Source organism: Mobula hypostoma, chromosome 11 (assembly GCF_963921235.1).
Source record: "Mobula hypostoma chromosome 11, sMobHyp1.1, whole genome shotgun sequence".
Lineage (NCBI taxonomy): Eukaryota > Metazoa > Chordata > Chondrichthyes > Myliobatiformes > Myliobatidae > Mobula > Mobula hypostoma.
In genome coordinates this window covers 39191810-39218225 of record NC_086107.1, presented here as the reverse complement: position 1 = coordinate 39218225, position 26416 = coordinate 39191810, and the positions used below count along the sequence as shown (strand labels likewise).

At 38.5% G+C, this 26416-nt stretch overlaps 1 protein-coding gene across 4 annotated transcripts in view; it reads right to left on the bottom strand.

The window, feature by feature from the left end:
- Positions 1-26416, bottom strand: part of dennd5a (DENN/MADD domain containing 5A) — a 156155-nt gene that overhangs the window by 86844 nt on the left and 42895 nt on the right. For 3 of the 4 annotated variants that reach the window (XM_063061861.1, XM_063061865.1, XM_063061864.1), the window contains exons 2-3: positions 4168-4239; positions 3142-3251 (exon numbers count right to left, since the gene is read on the bottom strand). In XM_063061861.1, the coding sequence (XP_062917931.1) occupies positions 3142-3251; positions 4168-4239 (182 nt within the window). The remainder of the gene's footprint in view (positions 1-3141; positions 3252-4167; positions 4240-26416) is intronic. The other variant, XM_063061862.1, reaches the window with a different exon arrangement.

Here is a 26416-nt window from a genome sequence, read left to right as displayed (position 1 = left end):
AAAGTTCAGTTCAATTTAGTTCAGTTCAGTTCGCAGTAATCACTGCCATGGCGATGGACAGTGGGGGGAAGGAGAGAGAGAGCAAAAACAAATGAATATTCAAAACGGCTTCCACACAGACCATCGCAGTCAGCTTTCGGGCGAGTCCTTTGTGATGTCATCTGAGGTCACCGACCGTGACCCCTCCGTTTCCAGATACAATCGTTTCTCTGCGGTGAACCTGGCACCCAGGCAAGAGTGGACACACACCAGGTTCCCGCCGATCGTGCCTTTCCACCCTGTGTGTTTATGGCCACCAACTTGTGAGAGACGCACCGCTTCCAGGGTCTTGTTACCTCGGGTGTCATGTGTGTCCTGCCTTAGCAAACCTGTCCCTTTTTATCCCCCTGCTGGGGTATTGCCTGTCCATCACTTCAAACAGTTCAAGGTTCAAAGGGGGAGCCACTCTTGACAGCTCTCTTTCTGTTACTCTCTCTCCCGTCCCTTCATTACACATCTCCAAATGCTGCTCCATTGTTTTCCTCATCTCTCTCTCTCCTGAAGTCAGGTGGCAGACCAACTGCCGATTCCACTGGTGCCAGCACAGGACAGCTACATCTTAATCTATGTGTATTCTTGTCACAATTCCTATAATAATCATCAGCTGTGCTTTATACACACAGTTTCAAGTGGGTGGGAAAGGCAATAGTTATTGGTCCATATACTGCAGGCTGAGTACACACACCATGATTATTGCTGTAGCCCACATATGCCATCTGAATTGTTCCACTCCTCCACAAACACTGCTCCACTTGTGAGACCAGACATTGATATCTATGCAAGATCACCAATCACGCCACAAAATGTGAAGATTATGCATTCAAGCGTAAACAAACTTTTAATGGAATGATAAATCCAAGTAACCCTGATCATGAAAATTTAACATGATTTCTTATTACTTTATAAATAATCAGAGGTTTTTTTTTAATTTTCAATTTTTTTCGACCCTCGCTTCATGTTCACTCACACTCATAATATCGCAAATGAATTAAATATTTTGATTTATACTTCTTAGTTTGGATATCTGAGCCTAAAATCCACCTCTCAAAAAAAAACTGAGTTAGTGCCAAGTCAGAGGTTGAAATTCAAGTAAATATTCTGAAAGAGAAGCCAAATATGCCTCAAATTTACATATTTGGGTTTAGAGCAGCCAGGAAAGGGGTTCGAAAACAAGTTGTTCAGAGAAATAAAATCAGATAACATCCAATGAATGTTGATATAGGGTCAGTGTTTCAGGTCAATGACCCTGAGGCAAAAGGGCCCACAAAGATACTGGGGTCATTAACTCGAAATATTACCTGATTACTTCTCTTCCAACTGCTGTCTATCATGCCAAGTGTTTCAACACACTTGTTTACATTTGAGATTTCCAGTATTTGGAAAATTTAGATTTTTACTCACTGCTTACACAAATTAGATAAGTAAAATAAACATTTAATTGATTCAACTTGCTGGAAATATTTCATACAAGTTTATTTTTAAATATCTCATCAGGCTGTCTATCCAGACTTCAAAAATGTAGGAGATAAAAATTTAATCCATAAGTGAGGCAAGTATCCTCAAGGGAGCATCTTTTGTGGGTCAGATGTACAGATAAACTTATAGATAAACTCTGTCCAATACTAGTGAATCCTCAACTACAAATAGATTAGTTAATCGGCTTAATTTGAATTACCCATCATCTCTTACCTTTTAATAGCACAATTGCATCAAGTTGCTCCATTCAACTTTAGGCTGAATTACTGGACTTAACTGATACAATTACAGTGTTTGGACAGGTATTAAAATAATAAAGGCATTGATGAGCATGGGATTGCCATAAGGTATCATGTTAGCATGAACAAAATGGGCCAAAGGAGCCTATTTCTGTGCTCTATCTTTCTGTGATTCTCTGATAACATAAAGACAACTGATATTACAGAAGTAGACTGAGTACAAGCGGAGGGAAAATGAATGGATTTTTCTGCCTCAAGAACCCTTTTGCAAGCATTGGATTAGGATCCACCTCCTTCAGTGGAGAGAACATTCAAGGTCAATGCATATTTCACCACATAAGCAGGGTTGCTTCGAAGTGACAAAAAGCTTGGATTTTCTTTTCAGACGCATTATCCGATACAGAGGCCTCACACATCAGCTTCCGAAGCAGTCGCTCTTCTATTGATATCTGCAGAGCTTGATAAGGGGAAATTCTCCAGAATTACTGGCCCACGCTTCAATGGTGTCGTCATCCTTTGTCAGGTCCCAAATCTCAAAATCGTGATCATGAGAATTACAGAAGGCAAGTCTAACCTCATGAATCTTCCCATTATCTATCCGGATTACTAAGAAAATGCTACAAATGAGTAATTAAAATGTAGTTAGGCTGCTAAGAGAGCAGAGCTGCATCCCACTGTTGCACTTGAGAATAAAGATTTAACTAGAAGTACATACAACGTGCTAATCTGTATGTCAAAATAACTGAGGAGTAGTTTAGTTCATCTACTCTATCCCACACACCCCCCCACCCCCAGCTCCAGTTCTACTGCTAATTGCAATAGTACAAACGTGTAGATAATGTGGACTTACACTGTTGCCCAAAATGAGTCAATGTCTGATTTTTCTTTCCACTTGTGGTTGCATTCATTTTCAGCTCAAGCTTTCACTCGAAGACATAGCCAAATCTGAAACTCACCAAATGAACGCTCCCTTCCCAATTACCACCCAGACTTGTAGCTGTCACAGTAGTGTAGCAGTTAGCATGACGCTCTTGCAGCTTGGGCTGTCAGAGTTCTGAGTTCAATTTCGACATCATCTGTAAGGAGTCTGTGCGTGGGTTTTCTCTGGGTATTCCGGTTTCCTCCCACAGTCCAAAGATACACTGGTTAGTAGGTTAACTGGTCATTGTATACCGTCCCGTGATTAGGCTAGGGTTAAATCAAGGGTTGCTGGGTGGCTTGGCTCAAAGGGCCGGAAGGGCCTATTCCGAGCTGCTTTCCAAAGAATAAATGAATAAATTCTGGATGAAAAATAGACAAGGGGATCTATTGATTTTCTAGAGAAAAAAAGAAATCTTTGTTTGTTTGGATTTAGACCAGTTTCACAGAACATGTTAGGCATACTAACCATCCCAACAGCATCCTGATCAAAGGGGTTCCATTCCACATTTTCTGGATAATGAGCCAACACTTTAGATTTAAAGGTTCTGCGCAAAGGGCTCTGTTCATAATTTTCACCTGAAACAAAGAAAAACACACACATGCATTGATTAAAAAGTTTTCCAAGCTGAGCAAGAAAACAGCAGTGGACAAAATCCCAGAAAGGACAGAATTAATCAAATCAAGGTCATCCTACTTAAAGCAGGATTCAGGAAGCGCTGGTCATATAGTGGTCAAGATTGCACAAATGCATTTAGACAACAATGCAAATTATTACGGCCAAAAATCTGCCATTTTTTTTAAGAAAAAGGAAAATGTATGGATCTTTCACAATTCTATCAAAACATTTGAATTTCATTCTGACTTTGATCACTTCAATTAAGGGAAAAGGGTATAAAAAGATCATTGCACAACCATGTTTAATGAGCCATTTCATGCAATTATTTATCTGTTTCTCAGAAAAAAAAAGATCTGAGTAGGAATCAGGATCGTGCTTGGGGAAAACATATAACATTTTTGATTAATCAAATTGCTTAACAAGTAAATGGCAATACCAAAAGATGGATTTCTTAAACTATTTCAATTGGGAGGGAAATTGTTACTTTTAGTCAAACAAAAGGAAATCACAAGCAGTCCTGCTATCTGTTAGATTTTGTTTATCAGAAACAGTTCTGAACGCTTGCTGTTCTTTTATGCACAAGATAAAGAGGAAAAACACAACGTACACACACACACACACACACACACACACACACACACACACACACACACACACAGAGGCTGCATCTTTTCAGAAGAGGAAGAGGCTTAAAGAAAACACCACAGAATTAGGAAAAAAGGCTGCTCCAAAAGCTGTATCGAGGCGAGAAGCCCAAAATACAATCCCGTCACCTGCTAAGCAACATAGCTGTGAAAAGAAGGAACTGGAAAGTTAAAAGATCAGAAGGTCACTAGAGTCACAAGGATGACATAGCACCATCAGAAGGGATTTTACCTTCATTTGCACTTGAACTGACACGCCCAGCACCACCTCTGCCTTTAGAAGCCTGTAAGAACTGGCATAAAGCTATATAACAAATAAAATAACAATTAATTACAAATTGATTTGTTCCTTGTACACATATCAAGAGAAAAAGAAATGAATACACAAATATTAATTCAGGTTACCAGGCCAATAAAAAGTGCAACGATGATGAAAAATATTTAGAAAATATTTTTATAACCTACATTTCTATATTGTCGTTATCCAGTCAATATCGAATGCAGATCTGTATAACAAACCAGTTTTAAAATGTTTTTGGATGGATTAAATAAAAGATTTTAAATTCAGTCATATTCTAAACTGAGGGCATTTTGACTTCTTAAAAATCTAAATCAAAAGCAACTTAAAATATATTTGTAAAGTTGTATCATAGTTGCTAACCAAAACAGCTATACTTAAACCCAATTTCCAAAATGATGAACAAAATTATTCCATTATTACAGGTATTTCCACACACTCGAAACAATTTGGTGAAAAATGTTTCAATTAAAAGATTAACTGATCCAAAAAATAAAAAAGGGCTACTACTTCCAAAATTGGAAAAATAAATCTCCTATTGAAAACAAAGCCCTCCCCCATAAAATGTTCAGAATATGAAAATAATTGACAGATATCAGTCAGCTTTGGGCACTGCTGAGAGCTAACGCTCTAGGAAAATAAGCAAAAACCAAGCAACAAATATTAAACACGCACAAAATGCTAGAGGAACTCGGCAGGCCAGGCAGCATCTATGGAAAAGGGTATAGCGGATGTTTCAGGCTGAGACCCTTCTTCAGTCCTGATGAAGTTGACCACAGCAGAATTGTTTGGAGTGTAAAATGAGGAAGTTGAATGAGGGAACTTTGATTGTGCACTTCCTTTCGACTCTCTTGATTTTAAGTGAAGCAATATCAGATGTAAGGGCGTATTCTGGAGTTAGGATATACAGTATAGCGAACATTAATTTCACCAGCAACTAAGCTTAAGACACGAACATGGAATGTAGGCTAAATTTAAAATGCAGCCATAAACAATAGTTTTCCTAGAACTGTAAACTGGAGTTGATTGCAAACCGGACAATGCTGATTAACATTCATTTTGGGTGTCTGGAGTGTGGGGGCAAAGAAGGAAGTGTGAAAATTATATTTAATTTAAAAGGGGGCACTGCAGATGCATTGCAACTGTAGAATTGTCCTGCTGTTACCTTCGATCTTTAGCATATAAAAATGTCATGTAATATTGGGTTGGGAGGTCACTTCCTCCAAGAGTGTCTCAATATGATGCCTGCTGCTCGTTCTGTTGAATAAAACACTCCTATATCCCCTCGCTTCAGTGTCACCCCGGTGACTTTGTTCATGTCACAACACCTGACATCTTTTTTTCATTAAAAACTTAATTGTAAATAATTAGTTTTGGAGGTATAGACAATTGGTAAACATAGTCCAAAGAAAAAAAGTGCAACATCAGATGAGAGATTAAAGAACGCAGTACAAGGATTTGAATAAGATGAACTTGATTAACACTGATTAACCATTTTAATCAGTGGCTAAAATATGCAAGCCCCCAATTCCTACTCGCCCTTTTCCACCATCAGCCAAAGCTTTCCTTTCATAATGCAAACAATTTTATCAATTAACATGGATGAATATTACCATGTGTTCTCCCACAAGATGATTTGCAGTACCACTTGCATAGATGATTTTGTGGGAGGAAATGGTAAGATGATTAAGCAAAAATGTCCTTTCTTTGTATAGGTTCACTTTCAATTCTCTTCCATTTGTACCTTTGGTATGACTGCTTTTTATTTATTTCCTTTGCTCTGGAATCTATATCGATTCATTAGGCAATGGTACTGGTGCTGGATCAAGTCAAGTGAATGATCAATGAAATGAGTGCTTCATTGTAAATGAAAGTTTTAAAGACTCTGGAGAGAAAGATACTTAGCAATTGAAACTTCAAAAGAGAAACTGCTTAACTATTACAGTATTTGATCATAAAATTAACAAATCTTTCCAATGAGACTGTATTTTAATAAATTTGACTCAAAATTATTAAACTCAGCAACTATGAACATGTATCTTTTGCAGTGATACAATGCACTGAATGATGAGAGGAGATAAGTGGGTCTCCAATATGAGAAGATAGACTCTTGAGCTCAATCTACCTCAATATGATCTTGCACCATATTATCTTACTGCAGATGTCTACAATTGTGGCACTTCATTCTGCATTCTGTTATTGTTTCAACATGATTATGGCTGATCTGGCTGTGGACTCAGCTCCACCGACCTGTCTTTGCACGATAACCCTCAAGTCCCCTACCAAACAAAAAAATCTAACTGTCTTAGTTGAGTGGTGTCACAGCAACAACCTTGCACTCAATGTCAGTAAGACACAAGAACTGATTGTAGACTTCAGAAAAGGGTAAGATGAAGGAACACACACCAATCCTCAGAGGAATCAGAAGTAAAAAGAATTAACAATTTCAAGTTCTTGAGTGTCAACATCTCTGAGGATCTTTCCTGGGACCAACATTTTGATGCAGCTACAAAGGAGGCATGCCAGTGACTACATTTCATTAGGAGTTTAAGGAGATTTGGTATGTCAAAGACACTTACAAATTTCTACAATGTACTGTGGAGAGCATTTGAACTGGCTGCATCACCGCCTGATATGGGAGGGCAACTACACAGGATTATAATAAGCTGCAGTGTTATAAACTTAGTCAGCTCCATCATGGGCACTAGCCTCTGTAGTATCCAGGACATCTTCAAGGAGCAATACCTCAAAAAAGTGGCATCAATCATTGAGGACCCGCATCACCCAGGACATACCCTGTTCCCATTGCTGCCATCAGAAAGGAGAGACACAGGAGCCTGAAGGCACCCACCCAATGATTCAGGAACAGCTTCTTCCCCTCTGCCATCCAATTTCTAAATGAACATTGAACCCGTGAACATTACCTCACTACATTATTTTTAGTTTTGCAGTACTTATTTAACTTTTTGCACTACTTAACTACTTATATTCTTATTGTAGTTCAGTTTTTTTCTTTATTATGTATAGCATTGTACTGCTGCTGCAAAGACAACAAATTTCATGACCTATTTCGGTGATATTGAAACAAATCCAGATTTAATGAGGTAGCCTCTAATGCTTCCAAGGGTGCAGAATCCTACAGATTCACTATTCACTGGGAAAAACAGTTTCTTCTCATCTCTATCCTCAATCTACTACCCTGAATACATCCCCAAGTTCTAGTATCACCTACCACTGGAGACAACTATTCTAGTCTTACCTACCACTATAGTCAACTTATCTATCCCTTTCACAATTTTGTGTTTCTATGAGATCCTCTCTCATTCTTCTGAATTTCAGAGCATTTAGTCCCAGAGAACTCGATCTCTCCTCGTATCCAGAGATTCTGGATAGGTTTGTCCCATTGAAGGATCTAGTCAAGAGGAAGAAAGAAGCTCATGAAAGGTTTAGGAAGCAAGGATGAGACAGGGCTCTGGAGAGTTACAAGTTCGCCAGGAATAGGCTTAGAGTTAGAAGGGGTCATGAGAAGGCCTTAGTGAGCAGAATTAAGTAAGAGCCAAAGGTGTTCTACATGTTTGTGAAGAACAGAGTAAGGGCAAGTGTTGGAGGAGGTAGTGATGATCCTTAAAGAATACTTTACAGTGAGAGGGACATTGATGAGTGTGAGGACAGCGTAAAGCAGGCTGATATACTAGAACACGTTGACATTAAGGAGGATGTGCTAGAACTTTTTGAAAGCATTAGGATAGATAAGTCCCTGGGGCTGGACAGAACCACAGATGAGGTTACCGTGGGAAGCGAGGGAAGAGACTGCTGCGCTTTTAGCGATGATCTTTTTGTCCTCACTGGCCATAGAAGTAGTGCCAGAGGATCAGAGGTTGGCAAATGTTATTTCTTAGTTCAAGAAAGAAAATATGGATAACCCTGGGAAATCTAGACCAACAAATCTTCTATCAGTTGGAGGCAAACTACAAACACGTACGTACACACACACACACACACAAATGTTATATTCATTTCTAATTTAGGAAGAATATGGAGGAAGAGAGGGTGCAGAAGAACTTTACCAGGATACGAGGTACTGCAGATGCTGGAAATCTAGAGCAATACACACAACGTGCTGGAATTGCTCAGCAGGTCAGGCAGCATCTACAGATGAGAATAAACAGTCAATGTTTCAGGCAGAGACCCCTTACCAGGATGCTACATGGACCACAGAGCACACCTTATGTGGAAAGGCTGAGTAAGCTAGGACTTTGGAGAGAATGAGGTTGAGAGGTGACTTGGTAGAGGTGTACAAGATAAAAGGTATAAATAGGAGTGGACAGCCAGCACTTCCCTCCCCCTCCCACCCCACCCCCCCCCCCACCCCAGAGACATGACTAATACAAGAGGGCATAACTTTAAGGTGTTGGGAGAAAAGTAAAGAGGGAATGATGTCAGAGACAAGTTTTCTTTAACAGAGAAAGTGGTAGGTCTGTGGAACACCCTACTGGGTGGAGGTAGGAATGGATAGATTCGGGACATTGTTGAAGTGGGGTAGTGTTAGAGTGGAGGCTTTGGCTCAGACTTGGGCAAGCACAGGCAAATGTTCTAAGCCAGGTTCTAGCAAGATTTTTTCCTCTTACTTTCTCTATTAGTACATAATTAGCACGCCGAGAATGGTTGCAGTTAGTGGCATGTTCTTTGTGAGATGTGAGAACTCTGGGAGATCTCCAGTCTCCCTCATAACTACACCTGCATGAAATGCATCAATTGGAGCTGCAGCTCGATGACCTTTGGCTCGTATGGGAGAATAAGGAGGTGATAGACAGGGAGGCAGTCACCCCCAAGTTGCAGGAGACAGGTACCCAGGTGACTATCAGGAAAGAGGAGAGAAACAGGCAGCTAGTTCAGGGTACCCCTGTGACCATAAGTTTACCACTTTTTTTACTGTTGGGTGTCGGGGGGGGTGGGGGGAAGAGATCAACCTACCAGGGGACCAAGGGAAGCCACAGTGACCAGGTCTCTGGCACCAAGTCTGTCTTTGCGGCTCACCCATCATCTAGCTTGTCCTTCCACCCCTCACCTTTTTATTCTGGCATCTTCCCCCTTCATTTCCAGTTCTGAAGGGTCTTGGCCCAAAAAGTCGACTGTTTACTCCTTTCCACAGATGCTGCCTGACCTGCTGAGTTCCTCCAGCATTGTATTTCACCAGGTTAGGCCAAGTTCTTCATCTCTGTACTTATGAAATGCAGGATTTTTGTGTTCTACTTTACAATCCACACATCTTGGTTGTTAAATGCAATCCGTGGCTAAGATCCACAATGTTCTTAGGCAGAATATATTTAGAAATAATAAAAAAAAGGCTAATTACTGCCAGATCAAGTCAAGGTTCAAATGAAAGCTTTAGTCTTGGGTTTTTCTGAGTTTACTCTTGTGAACTGAGAATCTACTTTCAGATACTGTGACTGAATTCTTGCTATGTTTCATCTAATTGACTGTGCTCTTACAGCGCTCAACATCTGAAATCCAAGATGACCAATTTATGTAATCTCTCTGGATTTTCACAGCACAAAACAGAGCGAGAGAAAAGGGTCCACGTTGGCATTTATTCTCAAAATATACCTCCTTACGTTCTTCTTCAGCTAACGCCTCTTCTCCTTCATTTATTGATTTATTTATTTCCTTGTCTAATAGATTTGGTATTGAATTCTACAGGCTGAAAAAATTCAATTTCTTCATAATTTTTGTAAATTCCCTACAAAATTCATTTGCAGACCATCTTATATTTAAATCTCTGATGAAAGGTCACTGACTTTAAAAATCAACTCAGTTTTTATGTCCACAAATGCTGCTTGATCTGATGAATGTTTCCATGATTCTCTCTTTAATTTTATTAAATAAGGCTTCCAGTTCTGGTCCCACCTGCACGTGTAAACATCAGTTTAGAAATTAGATCACATCGCACTTATTTATTTCTGTGCTATGCATTTGAAAATCTACTCACCATGGAGTAAAATATGAGAACAGCCAGTTACTGGCTTAAATAGCTGAAGTGACATTTGCATCAGACGTGCATCAAATGATGTCATCCATTCCAACCACCCCCCAGCTTAAGCAGTAGCATGGAAATTAGTCCACAGTCCAAGAGTGATAGCTGTTGAGTACTAAAGAGATAGAATTTCTCATAATGGCTCAGTGAGTACCTATTCCATCATGTTAGATAGACGCACAAAAAGGCTCTTGTCAACCTCGATCCAGGCAGCAACCTAAGTAGCAACCAGGATTAAAACTATGCTGTAAGCATATGTAAGCCAACACCCAGCAAAATTCTAACAAATTATTACGGATGCCTGTAAAATAATGGCAGTGCGGCTATTTCATATGTATGATCAAGTGCACAATGTAACTTACATTTTGTATTAATTTAAATTGTCCAATGAAAAAATCTGAAATGAATACCTAGTAGAATGGAGGAGGCAGCATGAAAATACAGACAGGGGATTTCACACATTTTGCTTGTGAACTGTTGCCAATCACTATGATCATTATTCATAATACTATAATGGATTTATGGTTCCAGACTGCATAATGCTTCAAACTGTTTGGTCAGGTATCAATTATCCCCTGAAGCAATGTCAGTAATATAAATGTTACAAAGAGATCAGAAAAAAGCCTGATTCACCATGAGTTCTGAAAAGAAACGGAGTTATAAACCTATGATTGAATTAGACTTGCTGAAACCTCCAGACATCTTTAGGAAGAGTGATGGAATATAAAAATACTGTATATAAGGAATAAATAGGAGGACAACACAAGCCACTGATCATTGAAATAAACTATCCAACTGGCAAGCAAAAGATTTGCAATTAAAAGTAGATTTTAACTGGCAATTGTTTCAGCAAACATGAAGGAGTTTCAAAACACTCCAGAATTTTGCTGTGAAGGTTACAATTAAACTGTTTCAAATTATTCATGCTATCATTACTGTCCTGAAATAACTATGTCAATGTAACCAAAACTGCAAGTTTTTTTTAAACCGTTGAAGTTTGTTAAACACTTCTCACAAAACATAATTAATAGATCATAGTCAATCTTCTTCATGTGCCTTGCGCATTACACACTTGGACAATCATGGCTCTCCATATCGAACGATCCCTCGCAGAGTCAACGATATCTTGCACACTTAGATCTGTTAGTTCTTTCACAGTGTCCAGATAGTCATAGTCATACTTTATTAATCCCGGGGGAAATTGGTTTTCGTTATAGTTGCTCCATAAATAATAAATAGTAATAGAACCATAAATAGTTAAATAGTAATATGTAAATTATGCCAGTAAATTATGAAATAGGTCCAGGACCAGCCTAGTAGCTCAGGATGTCTGACCCTCCAAGAGAGGAGTTGTAAAGTTTGATGGCCACAGGCAGGAATGACTTCCTATGACGCTCAGTGCTGCATCTCGGTGGAATGAGTCTCTGGCTGAATGTACTCCTGTGCCCAACCAGTACATTATGTAGTGGATGGGAGACATGACCAAGATGGCATGCAACTTAGACAGCATCCTCTTTTCAGACACCACCGTGAGAGAGTCCAATTCCATCCCCACAACATCACTGGCCTTATGAATGAGTTTGTTGATTCTGTTGGTGTCTGCTATCCTCAGCCTGCTGCCCCAGCACACAACAGCAAACACGATAGCACTGGCCACCACAGACTCGTAGAACATCCTCAGCATCATCCGGCAGATGTTAAAGGACCTCAGTCTCCTCAGGAAATAGAGACGGTTCTGACCGTTCTTGTAGACAACCTCAGTGTTCTTTGACCAGTCCAGTTTATTGTCAATTCGTATCCCCAGGTATTTGTAATCCTCCACCATGTTCACACTGACCCCCTGGATGGAAACAGGGGTCACCGGTACCTTAGCTCTTCTCGGGTCTACCACCAGCTCCTTAGTCTTTTTCACGTTAAGCTGCAGATAATTCTGCTCACACCATGTGACAAAGTTTCCTACTGTAGCCCTGTACTCAGCCTCATCTCCCTTGCTGATGCATCCAACTATGGCAGAGTCATCCAAAAACTTCTGAAGAGGACAAGACTCTGTGCAGTAGTTGAAGTCCGAGGTGTAACTGGTGAACAGAAAGGGAGACAAGACAGTCCCCTGTGGAGCCACAGTGCTGCTGATCACTCTGTCGGACACACAGTGTTGCAAGCACATGTATTGTGGTCTGCCAGTCAGGTAATCAAGAATCCATGATACCAGGGAAGCATCCACCTGCATCGCTGTTAGCTTCTCCCCCAGCAGAGCAGGGGAGAAGCTGACAGACATATTTTCTTCTTTGCTTTCCTCTTCCACGTTTCCCAGTCACAGGGCCTTGTAATGTAAGGAATTCTATTTCTCCCTTTCTGATGACATGGCCCAGGAATTAAGTTTCCCCTCATTTAATGTTCTCATTAAAGATCTTTTTGTATGGCATGTTGGAGTACTGTCTCATTAGTTACCCCATCTCTACATGATATTTCCAGCATTCTTCTAAGAAACCACATTTCTGTTGCTTCTAAGTTTCTTTGGAGTTCTGGTGTTATAGTCCATGTTTCGCAAGCATACAGCAAGACTGACCAGATGTAACATTTTAGTAGCCTAAGTCTTGTTGTCATAGAAATGTGTCTGTTGGTAAAAATGGGTTTCATTTTTTGGAAGGTGGTTTTGGCAATGGCAATCCTTTTTATTTCTACTTTACTTCTAGCATCTTGTGATATAAAGCTACCAAGGTAATTAAAGCTGGTCTTTTGTTCAATCTCTTGGTTACTGATGTACAACTGGCAGTTGGGAGTATCCTGCTGTTTTGATATTACCATACATTTGGTGTGTGTTTTTTTTTAACAGTTGACGTTAGACCAAAATCTGCACTTGTTTGTACTACTTTGTCTAGGAGGATTTGTAGGTCTTCTGCAGTACTTGCTATTAGGGTGGTATCGTCTGCATATCTTATATTGTTGATCTTATCACCTCCAATGTTTATCCCATCTAGGTCTTCTATTTCTCTGAGAATCATTTCACTATAGATATTAAACAACTCCGGTGAGGCAACGCATCCCTATCTAACTCCTCTTTGAATTTTAGTCCAACTGCTTATATTATCATCAATTTTTACCGCCGTCATTTGGTTCCAATATAAATTTTGAAGCAGTTGTTGGTCCCTTAGTTTAGTGAGAATTTGAAATAATTTTTCATGTTGCACTTTGTCGAATGCTTTAGTGAAATCAATAAAACATAAAAAGACATCATTTTGATATTCAATTGCCCTTTCTGAAAGCACTCATAGTATGAAAATTGAGTTCCTAGTTCCTCTATGCTCAATAAGCCCATATTGTAGTTTAGAAGTTTCTGGTCTTAACTTGTTTTTAATTCGACTCATCTGATTCGGCAAAAATTTCAACAGTAGTTTGCCGTTGACTTTTGTTGCCACAATGCTCATCTAACTAGAGCATTTGACCTCTACTGGTGTTCCCAACTGGGAATCATATTCATAGTCAATAGAGGCCCACATTAAATGTGTGATATGGAGAAACAACTACTTGGCAGGAATGGACATCATAAAACAAATGAATTTGAGATTGATATCCAATTGCTCGTTTTGTTCTTGTATAGAAATAGTACTGAGGAGTAAATGTAATAATAGACAACACCACTTAGCTAATGAAACAAAAGAAAGATCTGCCAACATGGAAACAACATGGACAGCTAATTTTGTACCTCAAGTATTCTGCAGCAGTATCTGCAAGACTGCTGCTTGTGAGAAGTTAACTGGATATTGACATTGAATATTTTGAATATGATTCTAAAATGCCTTGCCTGTGATTATACAAAGTAGGAGTTAATACAAAAGCTCAGCAATTCAATTGATAAAGAAAATGGAAAACGCTATCTTAATTAGCAACTTAAAACAGTTTTAACTATGAATCAAGCATTTAGAGCAGCTAATAATATTATAATTCAATTACAATGCAAACTGAAGTAGTTGTAATAGTAAAAACATTAACTTATTAGTACAGAGAATTACACAAAGTAAGAAAATGGCTACAGTGAATTACTGCGGAATCCCAGTTGTACAATTTGAAAAAAAACTCAACAAGACTGCGAATCAAGTCAAAAGACAACTGGACAAAATCTTACTCCAGAAATGGGCACGCAAGCAATCTAAACAATATTTGCCTGATATGTCTGAATGTGAAGCCCTAATCCCCTCAGATGAATGCAAAAAAAACACAACGTTATTCGAGGAAATCCTCCTGGTGCTTTGCCCAATGTCTACACCTCTATGTTCTGAGTATTATTTTTGTTGATTTGCACAGTTCATCTTCTTTTGCACATTGGTTTGGCAGTCTTGTTTATGTATAGATTTTTTCCATAAATTCTATTGTATTTCTCTATTTTCCTGTAAGTGCCTGCAATATAGAATATGGAAACATATGTACTTTAATAAAATTTAATTTGACTTTACAAACTGCTAATATAGTTGACCCATCTATGCTCATCCTTTCATTGATGTTTGTGAAACTTTTATAAAATTGGCAGCACATGTTTATGGTGCCTAAATGTGCTAAATTAGCCTCAAAATGCTTTGGGACACCCTATAAGTCTTCTTGCAAATATCGATAAAGTTACATGACTCATTCTGTAAAGCATTTATTGTGAAGCATGACATTTGTAGGAACCAATCTTGCTCCCTTTCCTTTTGCAGTTTTATTGACCCATCATTGAATTATCTTGAATTAAAATTGTAATTAAAAACAGGCAACCATTTCCCTCGTGTCCAATTGTAGATGTCATTCTGAACAGAGGTCACTGATCTAAAACTGAGTGACAGCAATGGATTGCAAATGGTCTCAATGATGTTCTCTGGAGAGGGGGAAATTGGTCTATTTCTGGTCAGCAGGCACATTTTTCTGGAATGGTATACATGAATTTAATGAAACAGCAAATTCAAACACCTTCATAAAGCTGAATAGCTTACTGACACTCAGATTCAAGTTTTCCATTAACACTGTGGGCTCTCATAATAAACTTAGATAAAATGTCACAATAAAAAGATAACCTAGCAAAAGTTAATGCCATGCCACAAGTTGAGAGATCAGGAAAGGTGCAGAAATATTTGTAGTTCAAAAGGATAAACAGGAGACAGATTTCAAATAGATTTTGGAATTGTGAAAATATTGCAAGTTATGAACCGTTGCAAGTTTAGGAAATTAAGCAATTCGGAACTTTAAATGAAATTATGATTTTGTAATTCAAGTGAAGGTAATTAACATATAATAACTTGAATGAGGAAGCAATAAAAGTTTTCAAAAGGAGCATTCCATGTTAAATCTGTATTTTAAAATAGATTACGTAAAAATGGAAATTCTGTAAAAGTTCTCTTTAGTGCACAAGTACAAACAAGAGATGAAATAACCTTGGAGTTGCACTCTAACCCAGTCAAGAAATTATTATGTCATTCAACCCATAGGAAGTCTTAGTTTTCATAATTAGCACACATCACCTGCCAAATCAATTTGCCCCAAATCTGCTGAACTCCAAAAAGTAAATGCACCTTGGCTAGTGGTTCAAAAGAAAACACAGCAAACCAACTTACTCTGCAAAAAAAAAGGCTGAGAAACACTAAATTAGAAGTAAAGAAATAATTTAAAAATAACTGAACAGCAAGCAATTTAGTAAAAGTACATCTAGTTTGACAGAAAGAAGAATAATTTTTATATACAGGGATGTTTGATAATGTGAATATAACAAAAATTAAAATAACTGCAAATATTAGAAGATCTTGAAGTTTAGAAATGGTGTTTACTCTAACTTTAACTTCACTTCGAAACTGCCAAAAGAAACAGATTGGTTCACTAATTAATCAACAATTTTTTTTTGCATTTTTCCAGTATTCGCTGTTTTCATAAAATTGTACTTGCAAGTATTGTTTCTAACTATAAACTAGCCTTATTGAACTATCAGTTCTAAACAATGTTTAATTCATAGCTATTCTCCAAGCCTTAAATTAGAATACAAATTGAGGAACTACTGTCAGGATATGGATCGTGTTTTGTGCAAAAGGAATGACAGCAACCGATTTTCTTCACAGTGTAAATAAATCAGTAACTTGGGGTAAAGAAAGTCCATCAAATAAAACGGATGTCAGCCATGACTGGATACTGTGACATGGTTTGTTAATTGCCAAGTATTAAAGGGCTGCTAAAACCTCTGGAACCATTTCCTTTCATGAGTCACCACTGCAACAACATTACTGGGAAGCTGAGGTGCATTTTTCTAAAAATATAAAAACACAACAGATTGGGATGTCACTGGTACAAACACCTCTGTTAAAAAAAACTGTCAAATTCCCAGCATACCTTGAGCATCACATTACATTATGAGCTCAATTTAAGGCACATACACAGTGTCCTCATTATCCACCAACTTGCACATAATATTTATGCCTCAAATTCATGGAGCTGCTTAATTGTAAAGGTACACTCATTAATTTCTTATGCACCAAAAGCAGCAAGACATGTGCTGCGAGATCTATTTAGAGTACAGGCTAGGTGTATAGCAGGAGCTGGGGTCCAGAACCCAGGCAAGTACAGATCCAGGCTCTGAAGCTAATATGCTTCAGCTAGTTGTGACAAACAAACCTGCAAAGTTGTTCCCAGCTAACGTACAATCTGTTATATCCAAGGGGAGGTCATTGCCAGCTTTTATAGTGGCAGTTGTTACTTTTCTAATCTGTAGGAACTCCATTACCCCATCTCACATGAATAATTTCCACTTAATCCAGTGCAGTAAGATAATAAATCCTGTGCAGTTATCAAAACTATTCCAAAATGTCACGTTAAAATGGCTTTAGTTCTAAATTTTTCAACAAAGCGTATCAAAAATTTAAGTAGTATGCATCTTTCGGTAAAGCCAAGAAGATTCTGTCACATTTGAAATGCTCCTTGCTGAGGAAATAGATGGGCTGCTGCAGTTTTCCAGTGGACCATCCAGTTAGTCTGCAGTACAAATCAGTTTCTGAATAAAGTCAAAAGTCAAGGTACATACTTTAATCGAAGTAAATATATGTCATTATACGCTACCTTGAAATTCATTTCCTCACAAATGTTTATAGAAAAATAAAAAAATACAAAAGAATTTATGGAAAACTATACAACAAAAGACAAATTGTGCATATAAATATTACATAGTACTGAGAAAATGGATTGTAGAGTCCTTGAAAATGGGTTTTTATAGGTTGTGGAATCAGTTTGGAGTTGAGATGCCAGATGATAGTTGGGTGGCAACTGTTCCTGAATCTGGCTGGAATGACTTTTCCTGTATCTACCACTTTCTGTAGACTTTTCCATTCTTGGACACTGGTGTTTCCATACCAGACTGTAATGCAACCAGTCCTCCCTGTGCATCTATAGAAGTGCCAAAACGCCTTCTTTTGATGGCACTTGCGCGCTGCTCCCAGGACAGATCCCCTGATAAGAAGAAATTTAAAGTTACTGACCCTCTCCAGCTCTAATCCCCTAATAAGAATTGGCTCATGGATCTTTGACTTCTTCCTGTTGTCAATAATTAGCTCTCTGGTTTTGCTGATGTTGAGTGATAGGTTATTGGCACCAATCAACCAGAATTTCAACCTCCCTTCTATTTGCAGATTCATCACCACCTTTGATTTGGTGTCATCAGCAAACCTGAAGATGGCATTGTGGCTGTACTTAGCCATACCATCATAGGTATATAGTGCAGGACGCCAAGTACACAGCTCCTATGGAGATTTTGTTACCAATCTGTACTGACCGGAAGACCAGAACTAAGGATATCAAAAATAGTTTGTCTCCATTTAATCTTAGATTACCCAATTTAAGAGTCATCATTTTCTAATAAAAATTACATTTTTTTAAAAATTGGAAGGACAGAAAATATACCACCGCTTGTGTCAACACCAAATGCTGGAAACTCTCAAGCAACATCCATGAAAAGAGGAACTGTTGATGTTTCAAGTGTTGGACCTTTCGTTAGGACCAACAAGTGGATGGGAAGTTTTGGAGATGAGAGAAAGAAATGTTATCCATTTCCTTTTTTACATATGCTGCCTGACCTGCTGAAGAGCTTCCAGCAAGTTTTGCTTTTACTTCAGATTCCCAGCTTTTTGATTTGTTTACATTAATTATCAGCTGCATAATACAAGCTGAACTGTTGTAAAGGGGAAAAAAAAGTCTTTGCATTTTACTCATGGTACGATACAGGGTTGTAAATATTCTATCATTTTTTCCCAAAAAATGTTTCTTGTCAAAGTAAAGGCAAATACTCATATTGAAACATTTATAAACCTAACCAGATAAAGGTTAGAAGAGATTTATTACGTGGGAGTAAAGGTTTACTAGGGACAAGGTCTAAGCTTATCAACACAGTCAGAGATGAACAAGTACTCTATGGGTCTTGAATACTATTCTTGGACACTGAAACCACAGGTGATAATAGTAATTCTTAGGTTGGATGTGCATGCCAAATCTCTCTCAATTAAACTTCGTATAATAGAGGGAAATTTTCCTTAAGAACTTTATAAGACCTGTTTGTAAAACAGAGCAGTGAGCATTTGTTTTTGAGAGAATAAAAACTTTAATATACATGTTACTTTGTACTACATTCTGATAACTAAAGTATTGGATGGAAGAGAAAAAAAACCTATCAAATAAGGGAGGAATTGTCATCTAATTCCATCTAAATCAGAGTTACACTCCAGAAAAAAGCAGAGCTCAGAGTAAGAGGCAGACCTTTAGGGAGCAGTGTATAATTGAGACTTGAGAAGAAAGGATTTGCAGATATCACTCCTGCACAGCAGCAAAAAAAAAGCACTTCAAACCTATTAGGGCAAGAATAAAAAGAACTAACAAAATACAAAATCTATTCACGGTGAATGAAAGGGGAGAAGGTCAGGAATTGCTGCAAATGAAGCAAGGGAAGTGGAATGACAGTTCTAATGACAGAGAATGCTGAAGTTAACTACTCACGATAAGTATTTGTTGCCAAATGAGTGGCAGCTGAAAGAACACCATGAGCCACAGAAAATAATTTGGAAAAGATAGCGTTAGGTATTATCTTGCCATAACAAATGATATGGTTAAAGATTAACTTTGTCACATGTACATCAAGACACACAGTGAAATGTATCTCTTCTGTTGGGAATGTGCTGGGGGCAGCCCACAAGTGTCGTAGCACTTCCAACACCAACAACACATGCCACACATAATAACCCATCCTCAAGTCTCTGGAAGCACCCAGGGGAGACACTAGCAAATTTATACAGAGGTATCACAGAGACCATCCTGACTGGTTGCACCACCATCTGGTACAGAGGCACCAGTGCATAGGAACGGAAAAATCTACAGAAGATTCTAAACTCAGCCAGCTCCATCATGGACACCAGCCTCCCCGCCATCTTCAAAAGGCAATTCCCCAAAGAGGTGGCACCGATCATGAAGAATTGTCACCAAGACATTCCGTTTTCTCATTACTAGCATTAATGAGGTGCTACAGGAGCATGAAGATGCACACTCAACACTACTTCCCCTTCCCCATAAGATTTCAAATGGTGCATGAACACTTCCTCTACTTTTTCATCTCTTTTTTATATATTCCCAATGCAATTTATAGTAATTTTTAATGTATTGCACTGTGAATGGCCCAATACTGCTCCTGTGTCTTATGGTCTATGGTCTAAAAACAAATTTCACAACATGTCAATGACTAATTCTGTTTAAGGAAAAAAATGCGAGCACGATACCAACAAACTCATTGGAATAATGACAGAAACCGTCACGTGGTGAGACCAATATCTCACCAGAAAGACTAAATAAAATGTTGGCAAAGAATTAAAAAGAGAAGATGGAGAGCAGGACTTAAAGCAATGAAATAAGGTTAAAATACAATAAAACAAGGAAAGGTATCATGTGCAGACCAAACAAGGCTATGAATAGGAAATAGTTATATTATGGGAGTGCAAAAAAAAAGTGTAAAAATCAAGTGAATGGAAAAGCTACATAAAAAGTTTAAAATAACCACCACATAAAAACAATCAATTGTCATAAGAAACTATGAGATATTAGGAGGAACCAGATGTAATAGGAATTACTGGGATCTGATTAAAGAGCCGAACTACAAATTAAAGTTTGCAGGGTAAAAAAAGGAAAAGTTGGTTTGGGGGGGCGGGGAGGGAGTTGATTGGTGTAGTTGTATTTATTATCTTGGCAATTAAAAGAAAATCCATCTTAGCCACTAGGAAAACAGAAATAAATTCCTTGTTAATAGATTAAACAATGGGCATATCAGAATGTGAGCTATGGTCAGCAGAGACCTAAAATTAAAATGGAAGGAACATCTATCCAAAATAATTTGGGAAATAAAGAACAAACACACAATCATTATCACGTGAATGTTCCCTACTTAAAAGAGAGACCAATTATTGGAATGGAATTCCTAAAATATGTACTGGACTACTTTCCCAGCATGAGTGGAAGTAATACTCTACTGAATATACTAAAAAAGAATTAATCAGATTAGATCAGTAATAAGATAAAAAAGATTCTATTCTATTGTTTAGGCAAATATTTGCGAGCAACATAAACATAACCAAGTCCAGTCTAATTAAGTAGCAGAAATTAGTGTCAGTAGCAGGAACTCAAAAAAAACTAAATGTACCACTGCAGTGGCAAACAATAGTGCAGTAACCATCATACTTAAAATTACATTCAGAGATTGAGAAAAATATATTCAGTTTAAAATTAAATATAGTGAGGCAATATGGATGATTAAAGTAGTGAGAGAAATAGGAAGCTAGGGAACTAGATAGGAGTAACAGGGGAGCATAACTGTAAAAGGTGCAGAACACAAGGAAAGGCAATGGAATAAGTATGAAACATTGAAAGAAGATGGTTGTAACATTTAAAATGTGCATTACTTTAAAATTGTTAGGATGGAATGCAGGATAGGATGTTCTAGGTAAAAATTATAGGGCACGATGGTTAATGGCAAGGAGATCACAGTACTACTCCTCTTCGGTATTTACCAGAGAGATAGATCTGGTGGACATTAAATCAGGAAACCACATTATTTAACATTTCTTGATTTTCTGAAAATGTAAAACTACAAATCAAAGAACTAAAAAACTTTCATGTCTGTATGGGTTGCAGACGGGCATTCTGAAAGAAATACCCAGAAGCACATTTAAAAATATTTCTGGTGCATAACAGGCAACCAACAATAAAATATTACACAATCATGGAAAAAGATTGTGTTCAGAAATGTGGGTCAAACACTATAACAGAACTAGTAGAAACAGAAAGCGCCCTTGGGCTGAACACTTCCTTCTACTTCCCAAGAACAAACAAAGAGAAAAAGCACCCAGAAAGCTACAGTACATTATAGAATAACCAATGACAAATAACAAAAAGGACAATCTTGCTTGAGTCAGCTCCTTGAATTTCTTCAAGAGTAAACAAAGAGAAGAAAAATGCAGATGATGTTATAGGTACCTGACATCTAGAAGGAGGATAAAAGATATTCTAAGTGACTTTCAATGGTCCTCAGTAAAAGAATTGCTGCTTTAAAGTAGTAATCAATTGACATTGTATATTCTATATGCCCAAGAAACACAAATGTAAATGAAGCACAAAAAAAAAAGTCTGAAGGTAGATAAATCACCTGGAACAGATAGCGTACTGAAAGTGGTGGCTGAAGAGATTGCGGACGCATTAGTAATAATCTTTCAAGAATCACTAGGTTCTGGAATGGCTCCGGAAGAACCGAAAATTGCAAATATCATTCCACTCTTCAAGAAGAGAGAGAGAGAGACAAAAGAAACTATAGGCCAGTTAATAAATAAACTCTTCTTGGGCTTCCAGCGAGATACAGGTATCAATTATAACTGACGTTTCGATGACAAACTTTGCACCTTTATCAAGGATGATGCTTGGGCAAGTCTAATCTGGTGGCCTTTATAGCCCCATAGTCCATCCCTCCTGGTTGGTTAGTCCTCATCCAATTAGGTTTCCACTCTCCCACCTTCTTTACAATCAAATTCCAGTTCTTACTCAGGGTGAAACCTTCGTCTTTTTTAAAATCCTTTTTTACTAATTTGATTTCAATGGTTTCCTTTACCAGATGGTCCCAAAAGTCACTGGCACGGCACAGTAGTTTTGTGCCAAAGTCAATCATATGGCCATTGTGAATGCAATGTTCTGTTACCTCCGATTATCTAATTTGTCTTTACAAGACAGATGACCCCAGCCTTTATCACTACTCTTCAGAGATTGTCCGCCTGGCATCAGTGATCGCATAACCACTTGTGAAATGCATCAGCTGCTCATACGATCATCCACCACCTGCTTCCCATGGCTTCACATGACCCTGATTGGGGAGGGGGGGTCAGGCAGGTGCTACATCTTGCCCAAGGGCGACCTGCAGGCTAGCGGAGGGAAGAAGTGCATTATGCCTCCTTTGGTAGACGTGCATCTGCACCCTGTCACCCAATAAATAAAACAGATGAAAATATTAGAATGAAACAATCCCAGTGACCTTGGTCAAGTTTTCAATTGCATTAATTAAAGCTTGGTTGAAAAAAAATTACTTTTGAGCTGCCTAAAATATTCTATTTAAATTCAGATACAGGCTGAAGAGCCATGTCCAAAACACCAAAATCACTATTGTGGATCTAACCCATTGAATGCTTTAAATGGTGTTCCCCCCACGCCCCCCCCATATATCTGTAATCAATATTTCTGTATTTTCCTGGTTGTATGGTTGTACTTGTCCTGAAAACTAAACTAAAATGAGAGTGACATTGACCTAACAAGGGCCGGAACTCTTACTATTTCCTTCACACTTCACTTTCACACAATCAGTAAAATTCAAACTAATTTCCTGTGCAGTATAAGCAGAAATGAATTCATAAAAAGATTTATCTGAAGTTATACCAAAATGCTCAAGTGCAAGAGAATGCACAGAGTTGCACGAGTAAACCAGTATAGAATCAGAATTACTTCATCTCTAACACCACAAACTAAAAAGGAGCACAGGAGTACAGTGACCTTGTTGAATTAATGCACATCAAGTGGAACCAAATCACTTTTCCTTTTCTATTTTCAGAAATTGAAAAGGGGAGCTGCCATGGAAACTATTTTTTTTTTAAAAAGTGAAACATATTTGCAAGGATGGTTATTGACTTACTGTGGTACATGAAAAATATTATAAATGCTACAGAATAGTTGCACTCTGTTCACAAATGTTATACCAGCAGTGTTAATTAGATTGATAATCCCATGTTTGAATTACGCAAAACACTCAACGGCCACTTTATTAGGTACACCTGCTTGTTAAGACATATATCTAATCAGCCAATCATATGGCAGCAACTCAATGTATAAAAGCATGCAGGCTTGGTCAAGAGGTGGTTGTTTTACCAAACCAAACATCAGGATGGGGAAGATATATAATCTAAGTGACTTTTTGACTGTAGAATAACTGTTGGTACCACATGGGGTTTTTCCACACACATTAATCTCAAAAGTTTACAGAGAATGGTGAAAAAAAAACATCCAGTGAACTGTAGCTCTGTGGGCGAAAATACCTTGTTAATGAGAGAGGTCAGCGGAGAACAGCCAGACTGGTTCAAGCTGACAGGAAGGCAACTGTTCTGCCTCTGAAGAGGACATTCGTTTTATATGCAGTTTGCTTTCTACAAACATCACTTCCTCTTCATAAACCGTCTTTTTCTTACATTATTTCCTATATGGGTTCATTTGGATTTCAACTTAGAGCAAACACGGTAGAAGGCATCCATCTCCATCTATTTGCCCTTGAAACAGCAATACTGTACTTGGAAGTCTTAAGCTTTCTTAAGGTTGGTAAACATTGAGTAGATGTACTTTGAAGGAAGTTTTATGTTTATTATTCATTGCTATTAAGCTATCAGTGTGCTATGAGTTTGAGTCCACAACATACCTATAGAATGGTGCATGTGTGTATTACCGTGTTTAACACTGATCACGAGAATAATAGATAATATTAGTGTATTCAGCCATATGATAATTCTGTATTGAATTTAATAGGCCGGCTAGTGGTGCAGTGAGATCAGCGCCGGACTCCGGAGCGAAGTTTCCCGAGTTTGAATCTAGGTCGGGCCACCCCCGAGCACGCTTTCCATCCGTGCAGGGTTGAGTGTTGAGCTAGACACTCAGCCTCGTAAAAAATACAAGAGTCGAGTCAGGAACGTTCATAACGTGACCCGGTTAGTCCTGACACCATGTGCCAGACAAGAATGGCTGAATGTCTCATACGACACGCTTAAAAAAAAATTGAATTTAATACTTGTTTTACTTAACTCTCTGCAGTTTCAAAAGTTCTAACTGAAAACCCTGAAGAAAGCTTCTGGCTCAGGTGATTTTTAAGAAGGTGTTTAACTCCCTGCCTAACTTTGTACACGGTGCACTGTGGGGAAGTAGAGCGACAGTAACTCAAATAACCACACATTACAACAGTGGTGGGCAGAAGAGCACCTCTCAATACACAACACGTCGAGCCTTGAAGAGGATGGACTACAGCAGCAGAAGATCAAGCACGTGCAATCAGCAGCCACTTTATTGGGTACAAGAGTGGCCACTGAGTGTATGCATCATCCAAAATCCTACAGGCCTTAAAATAACAAAATCAGATTTATTATCACAGTTTTAAATTACATGAAATTTGTTGTTTTACAGCAGTACAAAAACACAATCATAAATTACTAAAATAAATAAATATTGCAAAAGGAACAACGAGGCAGTGTTCGCGCACCATTTAGCAATCTGATGGAAAGAGGGGGGAATCATAGAGTGTGGATCCTCAGGCTCCTGAACCTCCTCCCTGATGGTGGTAATGAGAAGAGGGCATGTTCTTGATTAAGGGAGACCTTAATGACAAATGCTGCCTTCTGGAGACACCTTCTTGAAGGTGTACTCGAGATGTTGGAGAGGATTGGACCTTTAATGGAACAGACTGAGCCTGCACCCTTCTGCAGCCTCTTGAAATTTTGTGCATTGAAAACTCCATACTGGGCTGTGTTGTAGCCTGTCAGAATGCTCTCCACCATACATCTACAGAAATCTGTAAAGAGTGTCTTTGGTGTCATACTGAATCTCCTCAAACTCCTAACAAAGTAGTGTCTCGGACATAAAGATGAGAGAATCTGCAGATGCTGGAAATCCAAGAAAAACACACAAAATGCTGGAGGAACTCAGCAGGCCAGGGAGCATCTATAGAAAAACAGAGTAAACAGTCAACGTTTCAAGCCAAGAATCTTTATCAGGACGCTCTGACATGCCTTCTTCCTTATTGTGTTGGCCCCAGGATAGATCCGCCATTTATATGAGGGAAACAAACCCTGGTGATCGATATGGAGAATAAATCCTCAGCTCAGGATTGTGCAAGACACTAAGTGCATCTCCAGATGGAGAGTTAGAGAGTGGCCAAGGTGGCTTACACAGATATTGAGAAGGACTCATAGGTGTGGGTGCCAGAGAAGAGCCTTGGTTTTATCTTTATTAACCTGATGGTCCTCCTGCTAATCAAGATCGTTAATACCTTTGAAAAAAATACTTTGCTGATCAGCATTTGCACCTCCACCTTCCACAAGCTTCAACTCTTTCAAACATCACTGCCCATATCTTTCAGCAAATCAACAAGTATTCATCTAAAACAGAACAATTTTTAAATTGCCAACCTTACTTTCAAATTGCCTTATCAGTAGATTCCCTACAGTCCTACAACCTAATGAAATCTCTACCATTTTTTACTCTGTGTCTCTGGCCCATCTTTGATTTTCATTGCTCTGTCAGTGAAGCCCATTTTCTTCACTACACTGGACATGTACACTGGAATTCTCCCCCTTTCAAAGAGTCAAAGTCAAAGATTCAGCACAATCAGACACTCATGACCAACAAGTCTGTGTTGACCACCAATTACCCATTAACACTAAATTAATCTATTTTCATTCTCATCACCTCTTCCCAACTTCTACCACCTCCTACTTACAGCAGCCAATGAGTTTACTAAATCTGGATACATTTTGGATGGAGGAGGAAATGGGAACATCTATGGAAACCCATGCAGTAACAGGGAGAGCATGCAAGCTTCAC